The sequence below is a fragment of the Epinephelus fuscoguttatus genome, linkage group LG2 (genome assembly GCF_011397635.1).
Source record: "Epinephelus fuscoguttatus linkage group LG2, E.fuscoguttatus.final_Chr_v1".
NCBI lineage: Eukaryota > Metazoa > Chordata > Actinopteri > Perciformes > Serranidae > Epinephelus > Epinephelus fuscoguttatus.
Window position 1 is genome coordinate 46,765,515 of NC_064753.1, and position 21,856 is coordinate 46,787,370.

General features: G+C 40.8%; 1 protein-coding gene across 3 annotated transcripts in view; it reads right to left on the reverse strand.

Annotated features, from left to right (window-relative positions):
• Window positions 1-1,541: 1,541 nt before the first annotated feature.
• Window positions 1,542-21,856, reverse strand: part of pcsk6 (proprotein convertase subtilisin/kexin type 6) — a 29,874-nt gene continuing 9,559 nt past the window's right edge. For 2 of the 3 annotated variants that reach the window (XM_049561540.1, XM_049561531.1), the window contains exons 9-21: window positions 19,032-19,132; window positions 17,908-18,011; window positions 17,625-17,742; window positions 15,335-15,523; window positions 10,593-10,729; window positions 10,337-10,486; window positions 10,046-10,148; window positions 8,879-9,075; window positions 8,591-8,678; window positions 8,405-8,508; window positions 5,743-5,872; window positions 5,336-5,448; window positions 1,542-2,748 (exon numbers count right to left, since the gene is read on the reverse strand). In XM_049561540.1, the coding sequence (XP_049417497.1) occupies window positions 2,651-2,748; window positions 5,336-5,448; window positions 5,743-5,872; window positions 8,405-8,508; window positions 8,591-8,678; window positions 8,879-9,075; window positions 10,046-10,148; window positions 10,337-10,486; window positions 10,593-10,729; window positions 15,335-15,523; window positions 17,625-17,742; window positions 17,908-18,011; window positions 19,032-19,132 (1,632 nt within the window). In that variant the 3' untranslated portion in view covers window positions 1,542-2,650. Of the gene's footprint in view, window positions 4,181-5,335; window positions 5,449-5,742; window positions 5,873-8,404; window positions 8,509-8,590; window positions 8,679-8,878; window positions 9,076-10,045; window positions 10,149-10,336; window positions 10,487-10,592; window positions 10,730-15,334; window positions 15,524-17,624; window positions 17,743-17,907; window positions 18,012-19,031; window positions 19,133-21,856 lie in introns of all 3 variants that reach the window. The other variant, XM_049561550.1, reaches the window with a different exon arrangement.

The window sequence follows — 21,856 nt, forward strand, 5'->3', positions numbered from 1 at the left end:
AGACTGACTCAAGGTCGAAGTGACAGTGACAGTGCCATCCAAAATCTAATTTATTGTTGAGTCCAAGTGTACCTAATTTAAAGAAATTCCCTCAATTCGTTATTGAGATATTGAGATCACCAGAATATGACAGATGTACCACAAGTGTACAGACATTTGACTACACATGAACTAACAAGAATTAACACAATGTAAAATCAATCAAGGTAACATCAAACAACTCAAGCCTCAAAGTATTTTGAAAATAAATTAGCTAAGAACAAAGGAACTCATATTTTCACTCAGTCAAACAGTTGTTCCCAGTAGGACTAAGGATTCTGCTGCAGGTGGTGCAAAAAAGAGCTCACACCTGAACTCAATCCCTGGTATCAAGCCAGGCTCCTCCTCCTCCCAATAAAATAACAACTAAAATGTCTGCATACCTGAACAACAAAATAGGTTGTTAGTCAGTGGATTCCAAAACCAATGTTTCTGTTGGTAGGACGAAGACACTGTAGCAATACCTGTGCAGTTTAGGTAACAAAACTATACAATTAAGGTTAGGAAATAATCTTTAATGTCTGATTACAGTCTTCCATACACTGTGACCTCCTGAAAAGCTCCTCAAAACTTCAGTATTAGAGTATATCTTTGTACCATTAAATATTTGTGACTAAATTAGCAACAGTCAAAGCTTCGGCAGCACCAGGGCTGGGCTTAAAAACCCTGAATCTTTACTGTTCATCACCTGTGGCATTTTTCCGAACAAAGCATTTTCCGATTAAGATGTGGGCAGGTCTTTAATTAATGATTATTTTCATTGTCGGTTAATCTCTCTATTATTTCATCCATTAATCGATTAGTTGTTTGATCTGTAAAATGTCAGAAAATGGTGAAAAATGTTGAACAGTATTTCCCAAAGCCCAAGATGACGTCCCTGTTTTCTGCAAACCCCCAAATACTGTCACCAAAGAGTAAAGAAACCAAAGAAATCACATTTGAGAAGCTGGAATCAGAGAATTTCGATTTTTTGCCTGAAAAAATACTCATACTGGTTAATCTATTATCAAATTAGCTGGCAATTTATTTAACAGTTGATAAATATTTGATTAATCATTGCAGCTGTAGATGTGAGATATGCTATTATTCAGGTTTCAGGAGCATTCTTTGGACATGTGTACAGCACATTTAGAATATGCATCTCAGTTGGGGTTATTACTGCAGTTTGCAGCACACGGCCTCTGGCCTGTTTACAATCAGCTCTGTGCACCGTCAAGGACATGCTGTACACCAACAGATTGTAAGGCTGGACTAAAGATGTATGATCAAAAGAAGAGCACACATTGCTGTTCAGAGGGAGAAACACAGCTACTTTTAAACATGATGAAAGACTTGTATATCAACAGGTTTTTGGATATGTGCAGATATCACAATGCAGACCTTTTCCTTTGAGGGACTGGTGGAAAACTTTGACAAAATCCTGTTTTGATGCAAAGAGGCAAAATGACATGAGCAGCTCCAGCTGTTTCACTTTTCTGTTTTGATGTGATATGTTTGGGCACGATAATCTGAATATGCACGAGTGCATGTGAACAGGAATATTAGGGGATTTGTCTATTTCAGAACAAGAGTAGTTTGTGCATGTATAAGTAGTTAGTGCTTTAAGTGGTTCGACTGCGGCACTGAAGGAACAAAAACACTTTTTTAGACTTATAGCATTTGCATACAATTAAACTTGTTATCTTAACAGGCTTATTTTTCACTTCCGATTCAATAGGGCTGAAGTGCCTGCCTCTTTCATCCTGTGCCACCCAATTACGTGCAACGCCCATGAATCACAACATCTCTGGCTACACTGCTAAGTGTATCAGAGCTTTTTCCACAGAAAACAGCTGCTGCGGGAAATGACGCTGACGAGAGCAGTGAGACTAAACTGGAGCTGAACACTGGAGCTGTGGACTGGAAAACCAACAATGAGCTGAAAACGTTCAAACGCTCCGTAATGCTAAAAATAGCCGAGCTCGCATGAACAGAAGGGATAAAAAACAGTGGCATCATGTTTTAATAAAGCTGTGGTCGCAGCAGACACTGAAAGAAGACAGAGGCAGCACGTCTGGCTTTAAAAAGCTCAGTGTGCTTTATTATTTACATTTTAATAGAGCTGAAAATATTCAACTCACTGAACTCAGTGAAACAGGTGAAGGGACATCAGCAACAGCTCGAAACGTAAAACTGAGATCATGAAATGGTACAGAAAGTCAAACTAATGGAATAAACCAGAAATAAAAGCTCAGTTTTCACCACCTTTGAAAAAAAGCAGTTTTTTTTTTAACAGTACATGTTGTAAAAAGAACAATCATTACAATGCAGTTATGTACATGTTCAATACAATTCATTTTCAATATTTGTACACATTACACATACTGCAGTTTACAAAATGTTTTATGAAAATCACACCTGCCTTCAAAAATACAACTGAAGCGCTTCAATCCAAAGTGAGACATCCAACATTTGTAAAAAGTTTAACACCCTGTACAAATTAAAAGCAAGTTTAGTTCACTGTGAATGACTGTAACTGACGTTTGACAACATGATCACACTTCAGTTGTCGTCTCTTTTCAAGACTGACTCAGAGTTAGAGAGACAGAGGTGTTGGGAGGTGGTTGGCTCGTCATCCGTTCATCAGACAGGTGCGGCAGCAGAACTGACGGTAAAGCTTCTTCTCACAGAGACGGTTGGACTTGACCATCTCACAGAACACCTCATCAGCTGACAGACAGATTGATGCAGAAGCAGAGAATGAGCTTAAAGGTATACTGTGCAGGATATTACAGATGTTATACAGAAATAATCACTTATGACCCACTAGGTGTGTGTGGTGGTGTGTGTTTCTGCAGAGACTCTGCCCTCTGCCTGTAGTTTCTTATTTTCTGTCTTGGGGACTTTTATGGATGTGTACCTCCACAGCGCTCAGGTGATGTCGGGGCTTTAAAAAAAAAAGGTGGTGACCAGATGCTAGACTAAAGGAAGCAGCAGGAATCCAAGAGACACAGGGCTGAAACTAGAATTACTGTCCTGCAGTTGAATGCCTCCGCGCACCAGTCAGGTTTTTCTTACAGTTTACATCTATGATGTCTGTGAAAACATGGATGCTTTACACCCAGAGGATCAATACAATCAGCACAGCTTCAAGGTGGACACCAAATGAGTGTCACCAATTAAGCATCTGACCAAATATTTCTCCTTCTGTAATGAGATATGGTGTTGAGTAATGGACAGAAAAGTGTTTTATACCGAACATTATGATGTCACAGTGAAGGTGACCTTTTAGATGGAAAATGTCATCACTTCATTATTTTATCCTGTTAGATATTTGCTTTGTCATAACTAGCATGTGAATTCTTAAGTTATGACCAAAAATATATTTTGTGAGGTCACAGTGACCTTGACCTTTGACCACAATATTCAAATCACTTTATTCTGAAGACCAAGTGGACGTCAGTGTCAAATTTTAAGAAACTCCCTGAGGGTTATCTTGAGATATCGTGTTCATAAGAATGAGACAGATGCAAAGTCACAGTGACCTTGAGTTTTGACCATCAATATCTAATCAGTTCATCATTGAGTCCAAGTGACCACGTGGCCTAATCTGAAGAAATTTCTTCATGGTGTTCTTGAAATATCACATCCACAAAAACGAGACAGACAAGGTCACAGTGACCTTGACCTCTGACCCTTGACCACCTAAACAAATCATTTTATCGTTGAGTCCATGTGGACATTTGCGCCAAATTTGAAAAAACTTCCCTGAAGGCATCCTTAACATGGCACGGCATGGAGGCATAAACAAACAAAAAAAAGCAACTAAGGCGAAGCAAAACGGCAAACCGGTAAATATGAGGTTAACTTAACTTTAAATTTTGCTGGCAACTACGTTTACAATTAGTAACCAACAATCCTGCATAGTATACCTTTAATTAAATACAAACTTTAAACTCTCCATTACAAGTGCCAATTCAAGTTTTTTTTTGTTTTGTTTTTTGCTTTCACCTGCTGTGTGTTAAATTTTTAACACTTCACAGTCCTGCTGTGAGAAATCAGCAGATATAAACAGTTTAGCAGTGGCATTTGTCTATTAGAGGATCTGAAACAATCAGAAATGGTACAGCTGCCGATGATGCGTCATCAGATCAGAGTTGTGCTGTGACAGAAATGAAGAGGGAATGGATTGATTTACACTTAAAATGCTAAAAAACATCTCTTCAAAGCAAATTTGTTCAGGAAAACAACGACTCTTGAACATGCAAGAAATATCTAAAACCATTAGACCAATGTTATATGTTCTGTTGAGATGTGTATTTGAATCATCTCAATAGTTTCCAAAAATGTTCAAACCCAGAGAAAACTGTAATTTTCAATCAAGGACGCGGCCCCTGTCAGTTGCCTCATATCCCCTCTGTGCATAGTTGTGGTTGTCTACCAGAAGCTGTCATAAATTGACCTTTTATCCAGTTTTAATCCACATTTTTACGATAAACGTTTTAGATCTTTGTTGTTTTTAACTACAGTTTTTAATCTGATAAAGGATTTTAAGTCATCAGATGTCTGGATCTGAAGATATCAGAGAAACAAGCTGAAATATACTTTAGAGGCAACTTGGCTCCAGCCTCTGCTGTGACAGTGTCAGAGAAACACTGTTTTTTTTTCCATGAAACTGCTTTATTCACTGTTTTTACCAGTTCAAATCACTGGGTCTGTTTGTTTTAGGGCAAAGTAGGCCTCTGCGGATAATTCAGCTCCTGCTAGAAACCCCTGATCAATGAACATAGGAGGAACTCCCGTTCTGTTACTGTTTTGATTAAGAGACCTTTAATGGCAGAAATATTACATATAGTACATTTAAAGACAAATCTGTACACACAAATGCTACTTGGATAAAGCTCACTGTGTGCCTTATTGAGGTCTAAAAAATGAGTTGAATGCATGTCATTTCTCATAAAACAGTTGCAAAACTTTTTTTCTTTAATATTCTAAATTGCCAATCGTTTACATTTAAGTTTGTTTGCTGGCAGTCTTCTTTTTCACCTACTGTTGATAGACTAAACGGCATGAAACCAGCAGCAAAATATAAGTCATGCCACTGTGTGCTTGTTCATATGCAGCATACAAACAAAACAGGGACCCAGATGTGAAAACTATGCTCTCAAAGTATTCTGGAGTGCAAGTCAGGTGGGATTGTCGGACAAGGAAGTTAGTTATTATACTAGTCTATGTTAGCTGACATCATCTAAATATAAAACAGATCAGATATATGACTGGAGAATGAAGCAGATGTGGGTTATAATTTCAAACTCACCATTATGACACGATGCATTCACAATACAAGTCCTGCTGACCAGACTGTAACCCTCTTTGCATCTGGTGCAAGTCGTTCCAGGGCCGTTGCAGCTCAGACAGTTTTCCTCACACCTTGATGAACAAGACGAGATAAAATCCAGCTGAAATCATCTAACCCTAAACAAACACCTATTTCTTTTTACAGAGTTTACAGAGTGTTCCTCTGCCCCTGTACCAGAGGAAAATGTCAGGTGTGTCATTCAAATGTAACTGATTTTACAGTGAACTTAGTTATAAAGATGAGGAGAATCAAACCCTGACTGACTGACTTGAAACAGTTTTTTGTGGCCACAGTGATATTATAAGAAAAGCTTAAGACGATCCAGGGATGAACGAGTGATATTAGTGAGACTGAGAATCACCCACCTGTGACACATCTTATGAGGGACTCCTGCTGCCTCTCCGGAGTAATAGCCAGGACTACAGGTCTGCACACACCTCCACTCCTGCTGCAGGTAGCGCTCAGCACACAGGATACACTCCTCCTTACCCGGCCCTGAGAGACACAGATATGAAACTTAATGTCATGGAAAATAAAAACCTAACAATGTGTACGCACAAAAAAGATGTGTATGCCTTTTCCCCACACACAAACTGGTATTTATAAAGGAGGCATATGTGCACCTCTAACATTCTGTGTACACACAATTTTAGCTGAGATAGCTGCAGGTGATATAAGGACGAGATTAAATATAAGTTGAGAGACAGATAAACTGTTTGCCAGTTTTATTGATTGTTATTTTTGCCGCATGGTGTTCTGTAAAATGTCAATCAAAGGCGCATTATAAATTTAAGTTTAAATTATTCATGAGTGATTAAAATTAATATTAGTCATCAATATTTTAATTTACATTAATCTCCCTGTTAGTGATCATTTAATGTGATCCCAGGGAGCATTCTGTCAAGTCAGTTTCAACCTGAGCGCGATGAATCAATCACTGATCATCCCTCTGACGTTTAATAAAAATGATGATTGTGATTTTAGCAGATGATGGCTTTCATAAACGTGATGAGTTAGTGGTGCAGACGCTACAAATTGCCACAGCCATATGTAACGACAGCTGCTCTGGCACCACTGGAGAGCCTTGCCAATGCAGCACAGTCTGTGAAAGTGCACTTCCTTTATCATATTCTTGTTGACACATCTAATGATCAGTGAGGGGGCAAAGATATTGATGTGTAAACAGCTGTTAAGGGCGTTTCTACAATCAGTTAAGGGGAACTGTAGGTGTGGAAATGAGGCTCATACATGTGCAACCTGTGCTGCAATGACTGAGATTTACAAAACAGAATCAGGTGTGCTCATGGCTTTACAGTGGTGGAAAAAAGTTTTCGGACACCCCATGCATTTGTGAAATATTGCATTAAGAATCACTCTTAGGTCTTCAAGTGCAATTTCTTTTAGTACAGTCACAGCCAAAACACTAAATAAATCCTAAAAAAGCCATTAAAAACTTAAAATTGATTGGTTCCATAAAAATACATAAGAAATTTAGAGTATTGGGTCATTTTGGTACCAGTGATGAAGGTCGTTCTTTTTATTAAAAGACACAATTTTTGTTGCCAAGCTTCGTGTCTACATAAAGCCAGCACTTTTGAAAGTTCTTCAGACACAAAAATGGCTAAAACAAGGAACCTAACGCAGGAAACACGCCTGAAGATAAAGATTCTCAGCCAGGAAGGGTACAGCTGCCGCCAGATAGCCAGGAAGTGCAGATGCAGTCCTTCAGCAGTTGGATACACTCTGCAGAAATACAGACGAACCAACAGCTTGGAAGACAAACCAAGATCTGGGCATCCAAGGGTTTCTTCAGCAAGAAATGACCGCATCCTGATCCGCATGTGCAGGCAAAACCGCCGAATGACATCACAGGAGCTTCAGCAGCAGTGGTCAAACCAAACTGGTGTCCAGTGTTCCACCCGCACTGTACGTGGCCGACTTTTAGATCATGGCTTAAGGTCCTACAAGGCTATCAAGAAGCCCCTGATCAATGAGAGACAGAGGTTAGCCCGGCGTCATTGGGCCCAGGCACACAAGAACTGGACAGCCAGGAACTGGAAGAAGATTTTGTGGTCAGATGAGTCCAGTTTCCAGCTTTATCTTCCTCCTACTAATGTGAGGGTACGCAGAAGGCCAGGCGAAGCATTATCTCCAGCATGTACAGTACCTACTGTCAAGCATGGTGGAGGCAGTATCATGGTTTGGGGATGCATGAGTGCTGCTGGTGTTGGTCATCTCACTGTCTGTGATGGCACATTGAACTCTACCAAGTATTGTACCATTCTCCAAACCCACATGCTCCCTTCTGCGTGCACTGTTCCATCGAGGTAAAAACTGGATGTTTCAACAAGATAATGCCCCTTGCCACACATCCAAGGCCAGTAGAACTTGGCTGCAGGAGCACAGTATCCAGGTCTTAGAGTGGCCAGCTCAATCCCCGGACATGAGCCCCATTGAAAATCTGTGGTGGATTATCAAAAGGTCTGTTTCAAAGCATAAACCAAAGAATTTAGAAGAATTAAAAGCAGTAATTCAAGAAGAATGGGACAAGATTACCCCTCAACAGTGTGAAAGGCTCGTGGGGAACATGCCAGCCAGGATTAGAGCTCTACTACGTGCCAATGGCAGGACTACTAAATGTTAATTTGATGATGTGATGATTTATTTATTTTTTGTTCAGTTTTGAACACATTCTCTGTTATTTGTTGACTTTGATACTGACAATGTTGAGAACTGACATATTGAAACTGTCAAGAATTTAGTTTTGTTAGTTTTTCTTATAAACAATAAACAAAAAAATATAATTTGTATTTGTTTGTATCTGTCTAATGCAGCCACACCTTTTGAAACACAAAAAAGATTTTTCCACAAATATTTCATGATAATATTTGAGATTGTGTAAAATTTTAAGGGTGTCCAAAAACTTTTTTCCACCACTGTATACATCTGCATCGAGTTGGACTCAAGGTTTTAAAATTAGAATTTGCCTTCAGGCACTGTAGAAACTGCACTAGCAAACACTCTGACCTGTACATGTCCTACAAGAGGAATGACATGGACTGCAGGTCATCTCTTCCAGGTGGAAAAAGGTCCCATTGGTGCATTCAGGGACACAAGTCATCCCTGCCAGACTATAAAGAGACATCAACATTACCACACGTTGTTTTAAACCCAAGTTCACATATAAATGTTAGTCTACCTGTCTTTACATACCTGTAGCCTTCACTGCAGGCAGTGCATCTGTCTGCAAACCTCAGGCATCTTGAACAGGTGTCGTGACACTTCAGACACTGTCTCTGATCTGGAATAGACAGCATGAACAAGCATCAATATAGTGGTCGAAATCCAGGATTTTCTTAACAACTTACATGTAACATCATCAGCTGTTATCAGCTGTTGCCAACCCCTACGCTATATGACTGGTACATATCAGATATATAATAATATAATATATATTAAAGGGCCCACTGAATCTGGTCTACACTGTGGATGTTGACTTACTCTCATCGGCAAAGTAACCTGGAGGGCAGGCATCGCTGCAGCTGGAGTTGAGTGTGTTGAGGTAAAGGCCTCTTCGACAGGAGAGACACTCGCCTGCTGATCGGCCGACACATCCCTCACAGCCTTTATAGCAGCGTCTACAGCGATGAGACGCTATGTCCCCGTAGTGTCCCAGTGGACAGTGGCTCACGCAGGTTCTACACACAGAGGTAAGTCAGTTAAGTTAGTTCATTCATTTTTAAGCGACCCTGTGCAATTTCTGCTAAACAGTGCCCCCCAGGTTGATGGAGCACGGCTACATTTGCTAACAATCACTGACCTTATGCACGACAAACTACTGGTCATACAAGACAATTAAGGCCCTGCGAGTACTGAACTGACGGAGGATGAATTGTATTGCTTATGAATTCAGCTTTAGAAGAGGGTCGTCTTTCTTAGGTTAGATTGTTGTCTCATTTTAAAGCTTGTATACTACTGACATAAATTCACGATTAGCATCTCATTACACAGAGATACACTTCGTGGCCAGACAAAGTCTGTAAGTGTATGGCAACACACTATGCTACGTAGGTAATTCAAAAGACAAACTTCAGCGTTGATAAACCTCTCAGGTTTTAAGGTCCAGTGTTTAGGATTTAGTGGCCACTAGTGGTGAGAACTGAAACTTCTCCCATGTGCCAAGTGTGTAGGAGAACTACAGTGGCTGACGCAAAAACACAAATGGCCCTGTCTACAGCCAGTGTTTGGTTTGTTGATTCCAGGCTACTATAAAAAAAAACAAAAAACCACACACTGGAGACTCTGTGGCAGAGGACCCCCTCTGTATGCAGATATAGACGACTCATTCTAAGGTAACGAAAACACAACAATTCTTATTTTCAGGTGATTATACACCAAAGAAAACATGCTTATTGCATTGTATTCCATTTCTGCAAATATAATCTCCTAAATTCTACACACTGATTATCATTTATTTGGAGTTGTGTTTCTGTTTGACTGACTGTCCACCTTTTATTTCCTTTAGCTCTGTTTTGGTCTCCTCCAACGCCTGAGAATTCTAGCACTATGTTCATCAGCTAGTCTCAAACTTTCTGTCTCTCATTGTTATGTTTTTAAACTCTGGGATTTTCTACTTGTCTGGTTTCACCTCCTTCTATTAACTCTTACCTGCCACTTTTCAAGCTGCCTGAGCTGAAGTGGACACAGTTGAGGCAGTGTGCAGTACCTGGTCCGTCACAGCCCTGGTCTCCACACTCACTGTGGCATGGTCCTGGATGAACACCACATGGATTATGATCAACGGCACCGCCATCAACATCATTATCAGTATTGCTAGACTCTTTGACAAGGCAGCTTCTTTTATTAGATTTGATTGGTTTCTGCCCTCGAAGTTTTTACAACCAGAACTGCAAAACTATACTTTTGTTGGGAAAATACTGACTTTTGGGATTTTCTCACCATTGTACTCATCTTCCTCTTCCAGCTCTGGCTCCTCCAGGATCTCGTCTGGGATCTCCAGCATCCTTGAACGGGAGTGCTGAGCACTGTTGGGTGGGTAAGGGTTCTGAGTTGTGCCATAAAGGATCAGTGTCCATTCTTTAAGGTTGCCTGTCCCAAGTAATAATAATGATAATTATTAAATAAGAACAGTAGCTTCAGTTAGGATGGGACTTGTAAATGTGTGCCTGAGTGGGCACGTGTTGCCGAACCTTACCCAGCACCTCAGGGTTGCGTAGTTTTGATGGTGAGTCAACAATCTCCAGAGTCCATGTGCCCTCAGCCCTCTCACCCCAGAAATGAACGGTCATGAACTCCCAGTTCCTGAAGCCCTCACTGGAGCTGTCAAACAACCTGTAAATAAATGAGACATAAGAAAAGTAAAGTTAAGAGCATAAAAGCTCAGTTACACATGATGAAATCTCTGATGATTAAAAACAGCTTCTAAGAGTTTCAGAAATTGAATCCACAAACCTCTCAATATGATTGCTCCCACCCACACATACACACCAAGGAATCAGAGTACGACATGATCGGACCTTGGAATAACTGTGTCGGGAGGGCAATTGCTCACAGACTCTCTTTCTCCTGGACCACGACTTGCCCTCGCTCACGGCAGGCAAACCTGAACCAGAGAAGTTAGAGGTGCAAACGAAAGGTTTGCAACTAACTTTCCAGCAACACAAGGCTGACCAAAATATACCTGCACAGGTCTGATTCTTACAATGGGCCTAAAAGTCCACCCACTGACCATGTACACGTGTTCCTGCCATGCTCTCAATTATCAGTTTTGGGCTGCTATATTTGAGGCAATTAGTAATGTACTGGGTAAAGCAGTAGACCTCGACCCCCTTGCTACTCTCTTCAGAATCTCCTCTGTGCCCAGTATGCCCAAGACTGCGCAACAAATCCTTGCTTTAACCACCTCACTCGCTAGGAGACTCATTCTCCTCTGGACGCACTCCTCCCACCTACTCATACTAGGTGGATTCATGAGATACTGCAGTGCATCAGGCTCGAGAGGATCAGATTCTCTCTGAGGACATCCCTTAAGACGTTCTACAAAATTTGGCAACCTTTTCTAATATATATTGACTCACGGACTATCAGTGAAGTAACTTTGTTTTGTTCTGTCTGTTGTTGTCATTTGGCATGGTTTGATTTTGTCTCTGTCCTGGTATGCCTGCGCATGTGACTGTCTCTCTCGGGTGGGTGGGATGGATCCAACCTTCCGAAAGGTAGGCAGGGGTGGGATCCAGGGGGATGGATAGGAGTGGGATGAGATTATTAAAGGCAACACACAACCCTGTTTCTTTCACCCTGTTTCACAAACTAAAAAAGAAAGTTGAAAAAAAGAATGTCATGATGGCAGCTATGTGCTTTTGTATATTGGCACAGCATGCCAAAAGTGTGAGAGATTTAACTCATTTAACATTTAACTCAAATCACTGCTCAAAATTAAACTTCACAGAGCTGTGAGTGCAGCTGCTATATTTTCAGCCTTTTTCTGACAATTTATCACAGACTGAGAGCAACTGTTCCTTTCACCTTAACATTAACTTGTGGAGACTTTAAAGAATACCTAACCCACACTAAGCACTGAGCATACGACTTAAATATAAAGAGATAAATGAGACTTGGATTATACTGCAGGAGTTGTTTGAAAGTATGCAGTTGCATGTTCTGACACTGTGTTGTTGTTAAAAGCAGTCGCTGTTTACTTCAAATCATGAAGAAAGTTCCCCTTCTTTGGATTCTCCATTTACCATGGAGGCATGCTAGAAAAACAAAGTTTTCTTCACAAACTCATCATAACACACAGTACGTATCTGACATACAAATGATGAATTTGTTGGTGAAGTAGGCCTTTTCGTATAAATGAGGCCTCCACTTACTTATTATTTCACTCCCATAACACTGACAGAGTCAAAATAGACATTAAGCCAGAAAAAAGGATTAGCAACTCCACCGCCTACAGATCAAAGATTCCAATGTGTTAACACTAGTAGGGGCTGATGTAGCCTGGATTCTGTAGCCTGCAGAGATGACAAACAAGCTACAGAGGTTTGGTAAGCTCACTTCTTTCTAACGCAATTTTTAACGACCAGAATTGTAGTCTTCAGCCCTGACTAAAGCTGACTCAAGTGACATCACTCGAGGTAATTTATTAGACTTGACACAGCTCCCTCTGGGGACACAGAAGGCTTTTTACTATGTTTGTCACATATGCTGTAATATTCCTGTAGTAACACCTGTAAACTAGGGCTGCCACTAACGATTATTTTCATTGTCGACTAATCTGTCGATTATTTCTTCGATTAGTCGACTAATCATTTCATCGAAAAATGTGTTAAAATGTTGAAAAATGCCGGTCTGTCTCGCCCAAACCCCAAAATTACGTCATCTAATGTCTTGTTTCATACTCACGCCGAAGGGTTTTAGTTCACTGTCACGGGAGAGTGTGTAAAGCTGCCAATATTTGAACATAAGAAGCTGCAGTAAGAGTATTTTAGGGTACTTTTATAGTACTTTTCTATGAAAAATGACTCAAACCGATTAGTCGACTACTAAAATAGTCACCCATTATTTTAGTAGTCGATTAGTCATCGATTAGTCAACTAATCGTGGCAGCCCTACTGTAAACACACGCTGGTGTGGAAAATCGCTTACAGGAAAGAAATTTATCACAGTGAATATAGTGTCTGCTTTAACTGTTAGAGTCACACTATTGTATTTTTAAAATAAAAATAGAAAAGGAGTAAGAAACGTGATTTTGACTGCTGCACAGCATAACTTGATAGTTCACTATTTAAACTGTTGAGCTCTCAACCTTTTTCACTGAACCTTACATTGTTAGTTTGGTATCTAATTAACTATAAAATATAATTTGCATGTCTTGTTTTGGCAGGGCGAGTGTGTGCACAGGAACATAGACTGAGCAGCTGTCAGTCAAAACTTTGTAGGTAATGACAGTAACAGTAGTTTCAGAGAGTGCAGCAGCAGGCAGCGAGAGAGAAATTCAAAGTGGCCAGTGTTCATTCAAACCTTTGTGAAATAAAAGCAGGGCGCTACTTTTATCCGCTGATGTTTGACTTTGTGTCCCCAGACACTTAAGAAACCAAAAAATACATCTACATTCCAAAAGACTTTTTTTTCTGTGATTCATCAGCATATTCTGATGAGTACCTGGTATGTTAATTTACTCTGACAACACAGAGGATGAAAGACCCACAAGGGAAAGCTGGGCAGATAGACAAGGCAGAGTATGGATGGAAGTGAGAATATGAAAACAAAACAGTTTAACTTTTCTGAGTGATGGGAGCTGCTTTTCTTTGACAGAAACTCAGCAGAGGGTTACGTGCCTGCCCTTCAGCCTGTAAAGCCTCACGCTGTGTGTTATTCTCACTCAGCCTTTATATTTAAAGAACACCTTTCAGAGGCAATTCAAAGCTTCACTGAACCATTGAAAGAGAAATAGATACTAAAAACTTGAATCCAACCTCTCACGAAATCTGTCCTTTATTAAACAATACTATAGGAGTTAGTTTTTAGATGAATTCAGAGTATATATTTGATATTTGGAACGTGCCTTATCGTGACCTACAGGTATACACCACACTCAGTTTAACAGACAGTGGGGAGTGACAATGATAAACACCACATGATATAGATTTACTGTAACAGAGAGAGATTTGTTTTCACAGGCAGTACACAGTAACAAATAATCCACAGACCTCGCTGTGACCTGTTTTTAATAGGAACTATTTTCTTATAAAAAGGCAGAAAATACTGAAGACTGCCAGAACCACTGCAGATCAAATCAAAGTACAGCATCTGCAGATGATAGATACAACTGGGGCATTTAGCAGAACTGACCCTGTATCAGTAGATACAGTCAACATTTGTAGGGACGCCCACAAAACGGCACATTTTTAACACCAAGGGAGGGAACAAAGCATTTGCGACCTTGCTGAGGAGTTGCTGTGAGGCTTTCTGCACGTCATATTAACTTAAAAATACAGAGTTGAAGAGTATTTTTCAACCTAGGCCCTAGTTTACCATGTTTTTGTGTGTAAAGTCCCTTTTCTACTACCTCTTCAAGGTAGGAATTTCACGCTGTTATTCCGCCCCACCGTGCTGTGTAAGAGGTACAACTGCGGAATGAGGGGACATGCTGTCTCGCCTTTAAGCTGGCATCGAAGGTAGTAACCTCTCCGAAACAATGGCTGTATTAACAAGACAGCTGGCAGACCGTGATCGTGGGCAGCACCGAGTGACATTTTGATGTGTTATGTGTGTGACCTACCACAGGGAGATAAGGAAGTAGCTAACAGCAGTTAGCAGCTAATGTAAAGAAGAACAGCTGCCGAAAATGTCAGCAAACTGGGAAAACATTGAGTTCCACGAGATCCTTACCCTCTGAGCAGAGGAAGAGATCAGCCACCATGAAACAGAGACTGTAAATGATTGTTACTGCCATGTTATGCCATAGTTATTGTTTTTAAAGTGCTGCCAATGCATATGTCATATGTCACACTTGAGGCTGACACTCTTGGGTTACACATCATGCCTCTTTTGATTCCATAATGTCTGCATTCGTCTTCAATCACACACTGGAGCAGCATGATGCTGCCGTTGTTTGGTTCTGTGTAAAAAATGCAAAGGGAAGCATATAAAGGGACTTTGTAGTGGCCCTTTAGCGCAATCTCTGTGTATAAATGCCCTAGGTGATTAATAGGAACAACATTTTTTTAAATCAGCCTGGTATTGAGTGAGCACAACAGCCTGGCTGCAATGTAAACACTCAGGGCAAGTTTGCATTGTAAATTTACATCCACAAATAGCGTTGTTTTTGCCACCGACAGGGTCAGATTGTTATTATAAGTGTCTGACACGATGTGGGGCGCTTCATATTGTTAAATCTGCATCAGACAGTGGTGTGTACAGTGTAGCGCTCACCTCTTGGCCAGTAGCTGCGATCTCGTCCCAGACGGAGAGATGAGGTTGATCTCCAGGTCTCCTCTTCGTGGGTGGGCAATCACAACCTTGACCACCACATGCTCCAGGTAAGCCACGTGCTGCTCAGCGTCTTCTGAACATCCAGAAGTGGTGATGTTACTGTTCAGACTCTGGCCAGCATGGATGTACCTGGGACAGCCCAAAGCATAAGCATTATGAAATAACATGATAACTGTTAGAAGAGATCGCGCTCCATTGATATGGAGCCATCCCAAACACATAAATGAGTAGCACCTATGAAATACGATGAGGCAAAACTTTAGGGCTGACCCAAAAAATTCGAAGCTTTGAAGCTTCATTTGATAGCACGGGATTCGATTGTGAAAAAAAAAAATTCGAAGCTTTGGCGCTTTTTTTCCCATTTTTTGGGGGGAGGCCTTAAACAAAACACTAACTCCCACCAGTCCGATACTGACAACGAGCGCACCCAGAGCTGGCAGAAGAGGTCATCAGATGTGTGGTATATTATTGCCACTGGTTATTTGAAATGGATAAAGGTATTTTTTACTGGTGAGTTAAGGGAGAATAGCCTATGTATCATGCAATTAAAAAAAAAAAAAATCTCCGACAAGGAAATATAAAGCCCGACGCACAATGGAGACCTGCTATTATCCTGCTTGAACACAGACGACTAAATTCTTTCAACAATGTGACCCAAAATAATGATCAAATAGATTTTATTGATGTAAAATATGCATTTTCCAGTTCCACCAGTCCGCTCTGAGTCTGGTGACAGAGACATTTCTGATGCTCTGAGTTGCGCATCTGTTTGATTGTGCTGCAGTGTGCGCCGAGGGTTTTAATTTAGTGTTCAATCAAAAGTTAACCACTACTTATCACTGACCATTAGTGTTTTTTCGTTTGTGAATATTTTTATCCTAATTCTAGTGTTGGAAGAAACTACGTTTTCGCCATAAAGATTTTTTTGGCGTTGTCGAATGCTTTGAATTAAATTCGTTCTGAGCTCCGAAGCTTCGAATGTCCATAAATGGATTCGAAGGTCAGCCCTACAAAACTTTGACTGTCTTCATGGTTCTAACTCACATCGCTCCCACACCCGCACAGATCATTTGATGGTTGAACTGATCAGGGATCAGATGTGCATGATCATATGTGGTAGAAATACCTGGAGCAGTGTTTCCTTGGTGCTATGAAGGAGCAGTGTGTAAGATTTAGGGGGGTTTAGTGGCATCAAGCAGTGAGGACTGCAGATTGCAACCAGCTGAACTTCTCTGTTTAGGATTCCTTTAGAGTTCAGTGTTCCTTCAGGAGGTTTTTAGTGGGAGTAGAATTATCTGCAGAGGTCTCTGCCTCTCCAAAACAAACAGACCAAAGGATTAAGAGAAACAGACCAAATAAATAAAACTGTTTGAAGAAAAAAAAAAAACCTGAAAGAAGTAGTTTCATTACACATCAGTGTCTCTCCAACACTGCTGACGTCTCCAACCTTGGAGATGGGCTGCTAGCCCAACATCTGCTAGTATGTGCTCACCTTTTCTGTGATGTTTAAAAGGTTTTTAGCAGGAGCTGAATTATCTGCAAAGGTCTCCTCTCCAAAACGGACACTACCGGAGTTTTGAACCATGAATGAAGTGGTTACACTTCACAAATCAGTGTGTCTCTAAAGCAGTTTAGCATTTCGGAGAAGAGCCGGGTTAATGTGTGCTGACCTTTTTTCTCTGATAACTTAAGATCCAGTGGTTTAAGAGGTTTTTAACAGTAGCAAAATAATCTACAGAGGTCTCCTCCTCTCCAACACAAACAGACCAGGTGATTTAAACCGGTAAAAGTACTGAATGAAGCAGTTTCATGTTGAAAATCTGTGATTTTCTGCTGTTGCTCATTGTGGAGGGGCTGCTAACTACAGTGGCCAACGCAAAAAATTTAATGTCCCTATTTAGAGCCAGTGTTTGGTTTGTCCATTCTTGGGTACTGTGGAAACATGGCGGTGCAACATGGTGGATTTGTGGACAAGGAAATGGTCCCTACGTAGATATAAACGGCTCATTCTCAAGTGACAAAAACACAACATCTCTTATTTTCAGGTGATTATACACTAAAGAAAATATACTTATTGCATTACATTCCATTTCTGCGAATATATTCTGGTAATACCTACACACTGGGACTTAAAAAACATCAGATAGTGAGTGCATGTTTTTGGGAGGAGTAGAGATTACAACTGTGTGTTTGAAAGATGAATGTAGCATCTGCCTGTTGTTCACCTCACCTGGTGCGTCTCTCAGGTATCCGAGTGCAGGTGTGCTGAGGAGGAACAGTCCTCCACCTCCTAGCCTCCAGCACCATGGCCTCTGCATCCACCAGGCCAAAACCATACAGGTGGCTGACTGTGAGACAAGACACAGATGGATTACAAGAATAAAAGCAACGTAAAGAGGGATGATAACACTCAGGCCTTCTACAAAAATCTACAGCTTCAGTGTTGTTGAAAGTATTTCAAGTATAAAACAGTCAATGTACTATGTAAGTATTAGAAGTAGAATGCAGTGTGCCTCTGAGTCCCGCCGCATTGGTCTTCCAGTCATCAGCTTTCAGGTGGACTGGTCTGGACGTTCTCACCAGAAGATGTTGCACATCCCTCCATGTCAGCAAGAGGCTGCAGAAACCAAAGAAACTGTTCATCTCTTTTGGCCACAGAGAGTGACTCATGACCTTATCTGTTTTAGGACTTTGATTGTTATGACAATTCAATTTCTTTAATTCAACCAGGTTTAAAGCGATGTAACATGTTTTTGGCAGATTGTTTCAGCCTGTACAGTACATTCACACATGCAGATACAAAGATACAGGAGGAGGCAAGATGACATTCATTATCAACTGAAGCTAAAAGGATTAGACTGGTGATAATTTGCCATACGGAGTGGACTAGAAATAACTGTCAAATAACCACTTTACTTATGCCAGGCATATGCCAGAGCATCGATGTCCCAGTCCTCCTTGTTCACTGCTTCCGGGTTTCTCCTGGTAATCCCGTGCTTTAACATCACATTGCTATGAATAGTGGGTCATTCCCTCAGGCAAAGTCTGCAGAAATGTGGATTTATGGAACGTATGTACAAATACATGCATATAAGGAGCTCAAAATGTCAGTGAGAGTCCTCACGCACTTGACAATTGGACAGTGGGATGGCCCTAAGGCCCTGCAGACTTTGCAGGAACGTGCCTCAAAGTCTGTGAGCCCATGAGTGTGGACACTGGGACTGGGCCAGAGTGGCTCAGCTTAACTGAACTTTGACCCCAGATACAGTACTACCTGGAGTCACAGATAGATAAATGCTGTACGAGAATTCCACACACATGGGTTACGTAAAATATAATGACGCATTATTTTCCCTTGAGGAGTCTGAGTATCACAAAAAATATGTTTACACTTAATAAAGGGTGTCTGAAGAAAAAACAACCCTGAAGTATCAAATCAAGAATTTGGGGAAATATTCTGCCAACAAAAAGAGAGAAAGAAATGATATTTTTGGCCGTGTAACTGTGCAATATCTAGATAAGAGTGATGACAGCAGAAGACCTAAACAGACAGAAGACAGATGGTGAAGGAGAAGGGGAAACCAGAGTAATGAGATGATATGACAGGAAACAGCAAGACTTCGAAAATTTGACTGACTTGGCCTCCAGGGCGAGAGCAATGACTCCAGCCACAATAGGAGCAGAGACAGAGGTGCCAGTGTGACCATCAGTGCAGCGGTGTCGGAGGTCAGTGGTCACCTGCAAGAGAGCACAAACACAGAATAGTTTCCATGTAATGCACTGTTTATATATCTGATTTTTACATGACTTTCCTTCTTTCATTAATCAATGCTGTATTGGCTGTCTGCTGAAAGCCCTTAATTAGTGAGCACATGTGATTAGATTATACATGTGCATAGAAATGTTCAAATGGTGGTAATCACAAAACAGTGTATCATTGAAACAAGTAGTAAATAACTTTTTCCAGATTTTCTTACACACCTGTTCTCTCTGGGGTCTCAGTCAATGATGTTGTAGATAATTTCAGATCTACACTTACAAATGATAAAGGCAGTGTATGGTAAGAAAAAAAAAAACAAAATGGAAAAATGCCACACTGGTGAAAACCTAAGAAAAAGAGTGTTGGAGAGTTAAAAGCAGGTGGCAAAAACAAGTCTCCATGTTCATTACGACATGTTTGAAGAGACCTCACATTGTCCACTCTGTCTCCAGATAACTGGAGAACAAATGTGCAGAATCACTCACATGACTGATCAGTACACAATGAATCGCAGAACCACTGCACCCTCTGTGGTCTGAATATGCACGCTTACCTTTAGGGTAAGAGGCATCACATCATTTATCTCATGAAACATTCAGCTGCTTAACAAGCACTGGTCACAGGTCTGTAACTATGATGTTTTTTGCTTGTTATTATGTCATGTGTTGATGTTGTTTTTGATAATGTGTTTTTAGATACTCGTTATGCTCATTTGTGCAAAGCAAAGTCCACCTTGGGGCAATAAAGGTTTCATTCATTCATGTATACAAAACTGACATACAGGGAAGTCCTTCTCTGACATCATTCTCTGACATCACTGCCAAAATCAATAATAATGAATGTGGCTTGTTTGCTACTGTTAACAGGCTGACAAACCCTCCTGCGTCAGTGGCCTCTGAACTTCTACCCACAAAGTCATGCAATGAAATTGCACCATTCATCAGACTGAGTTGCCTTTTTATCCCATTATTCAGTCTGACATCATGGTTTTCTTTTGTTTTTACCCTAAATAAATCAGTAGCAAGTGACCTGTTGGTTCCACCAATAGCCCTTTCAGCTGCCACTGAAGCTGTGGTAGAGGTAGCTAGAAGCAATTATCATGATCAAGTATGTTTATTTAAGACAAACAATTTCTGTAAAATTACTCATAACAATCTGGATAGCTGTGTCTATCTCATCCAAACTTGTTGCCATTAAGGTGGAAATTTTTTTGTTGCTGTTTTTCAGTCTTTGTCACAGGACGATGATGTCCCCTTTATTAGTCGCATTTACAAAATCTCAAAATAACTAGCTGTCAGTGAGCACACCAGACGGCCGGTTAGAATTGCTGAAAAAATTTTAAAAGTGGGGAGTGCTTCGAAAGTTTAGTGCCAGGCTTCGGTAGACAAGAAGCAGAACTTGCCTCACTCAGTGGAACTGTTAATTATCTTTGTGCAATGACTTGAATTTGTTGTGATCATGTTCCTGCTTTGTTCAAAGGCCATGATCAGACATAAAAAACACACCCAACAATAACAGCAAACACTGACAGTCTGTTCTGTTCATAGTGGAGCTCAAAATCACCGCTTGTTTAAATAGATAACAGATGAGAGAAGGAGGTCTACGAGACACTGTGTGTGTCCTCTCCACAATCTGACCTGGCTGTTTGGCTGGCCTCCAACTTACGCACTCCATCGGGGAGATGGTTCTTCCATCACTTTGGTTGGTTTTACACAAGCCAAAAGCATAATATTTACACTGTGTGTGTGACCGGGGCACAGAGAGACACGGCTGATAGCCAGAGCAAAGACACGACCCAGCTCCACATTCTCACAGTTCATTGTTAACTGCAGCAGGGCTCTGCATTAATGCCTTTACGTGTGTGTTGTTAAATCATCATGTCTCTTTACGTGATCTGCTTTCTTTTATATGCTATCCTCTCTCTGCATCACATGAGAGATACTACAAAGTCAAGTTAAACACAACCTTCACTGATCTTTGGTTCTTTGGTCTTCTCACAAACACACATTCGCACACACATACAAATTACTCCTTACAACAACCTTTGTACACGCTGCCTTTAGTGTACATGCCTCTTGTCATATCTCATCACTGCTGCGGCCAAAGGAGACGCACTCATAATAACACTGAAGTCATAACTTGGAGAAAAGGTCTTAATTTTCTTTCCTTTTTATAAACAGGTTACAGGCAGACACCAATAGTGAGTGGTCAGTTTACCGGGCAACTGACCTGAACACAAACACAAATATGACTCACAGCCTCAGTGCTGTGGCTTGTTTGCTCCATGCTAACAACTTAGCTTACAGTCATGGTCATAGGTTGTCATTTTAGATTAGTTGAAAAGCCTCACAAGGATGAGTTTTGTGTAATATGAGTCGGTCCAAGGGGGCCACCAGAGACAGTAAGATATGGATGCTTGAGGGTGGTGTGCTGCAGAATAATGCAAAGAGCAACTTTTTTTTTTGATACAGTGATGGACAATGAATGATAACCCTCATCCTTTTTGTATTTTAGTTTAGGTTCTAGCTCAGTGCAACATTGTTAAGGTGAGAAAAGGACCAGCCATGTGGTCGAGTCTGCAACACTGCCTGGAACGAGTGGAGTGATGGCAGAAAGCTAGTTGAGGTTACTGCTGCTCAGGCAGAGCCTTCATCCTTTTCTTGTTAATTGCGTTGCCAACTCCTTTCCGATGAAATTAACTA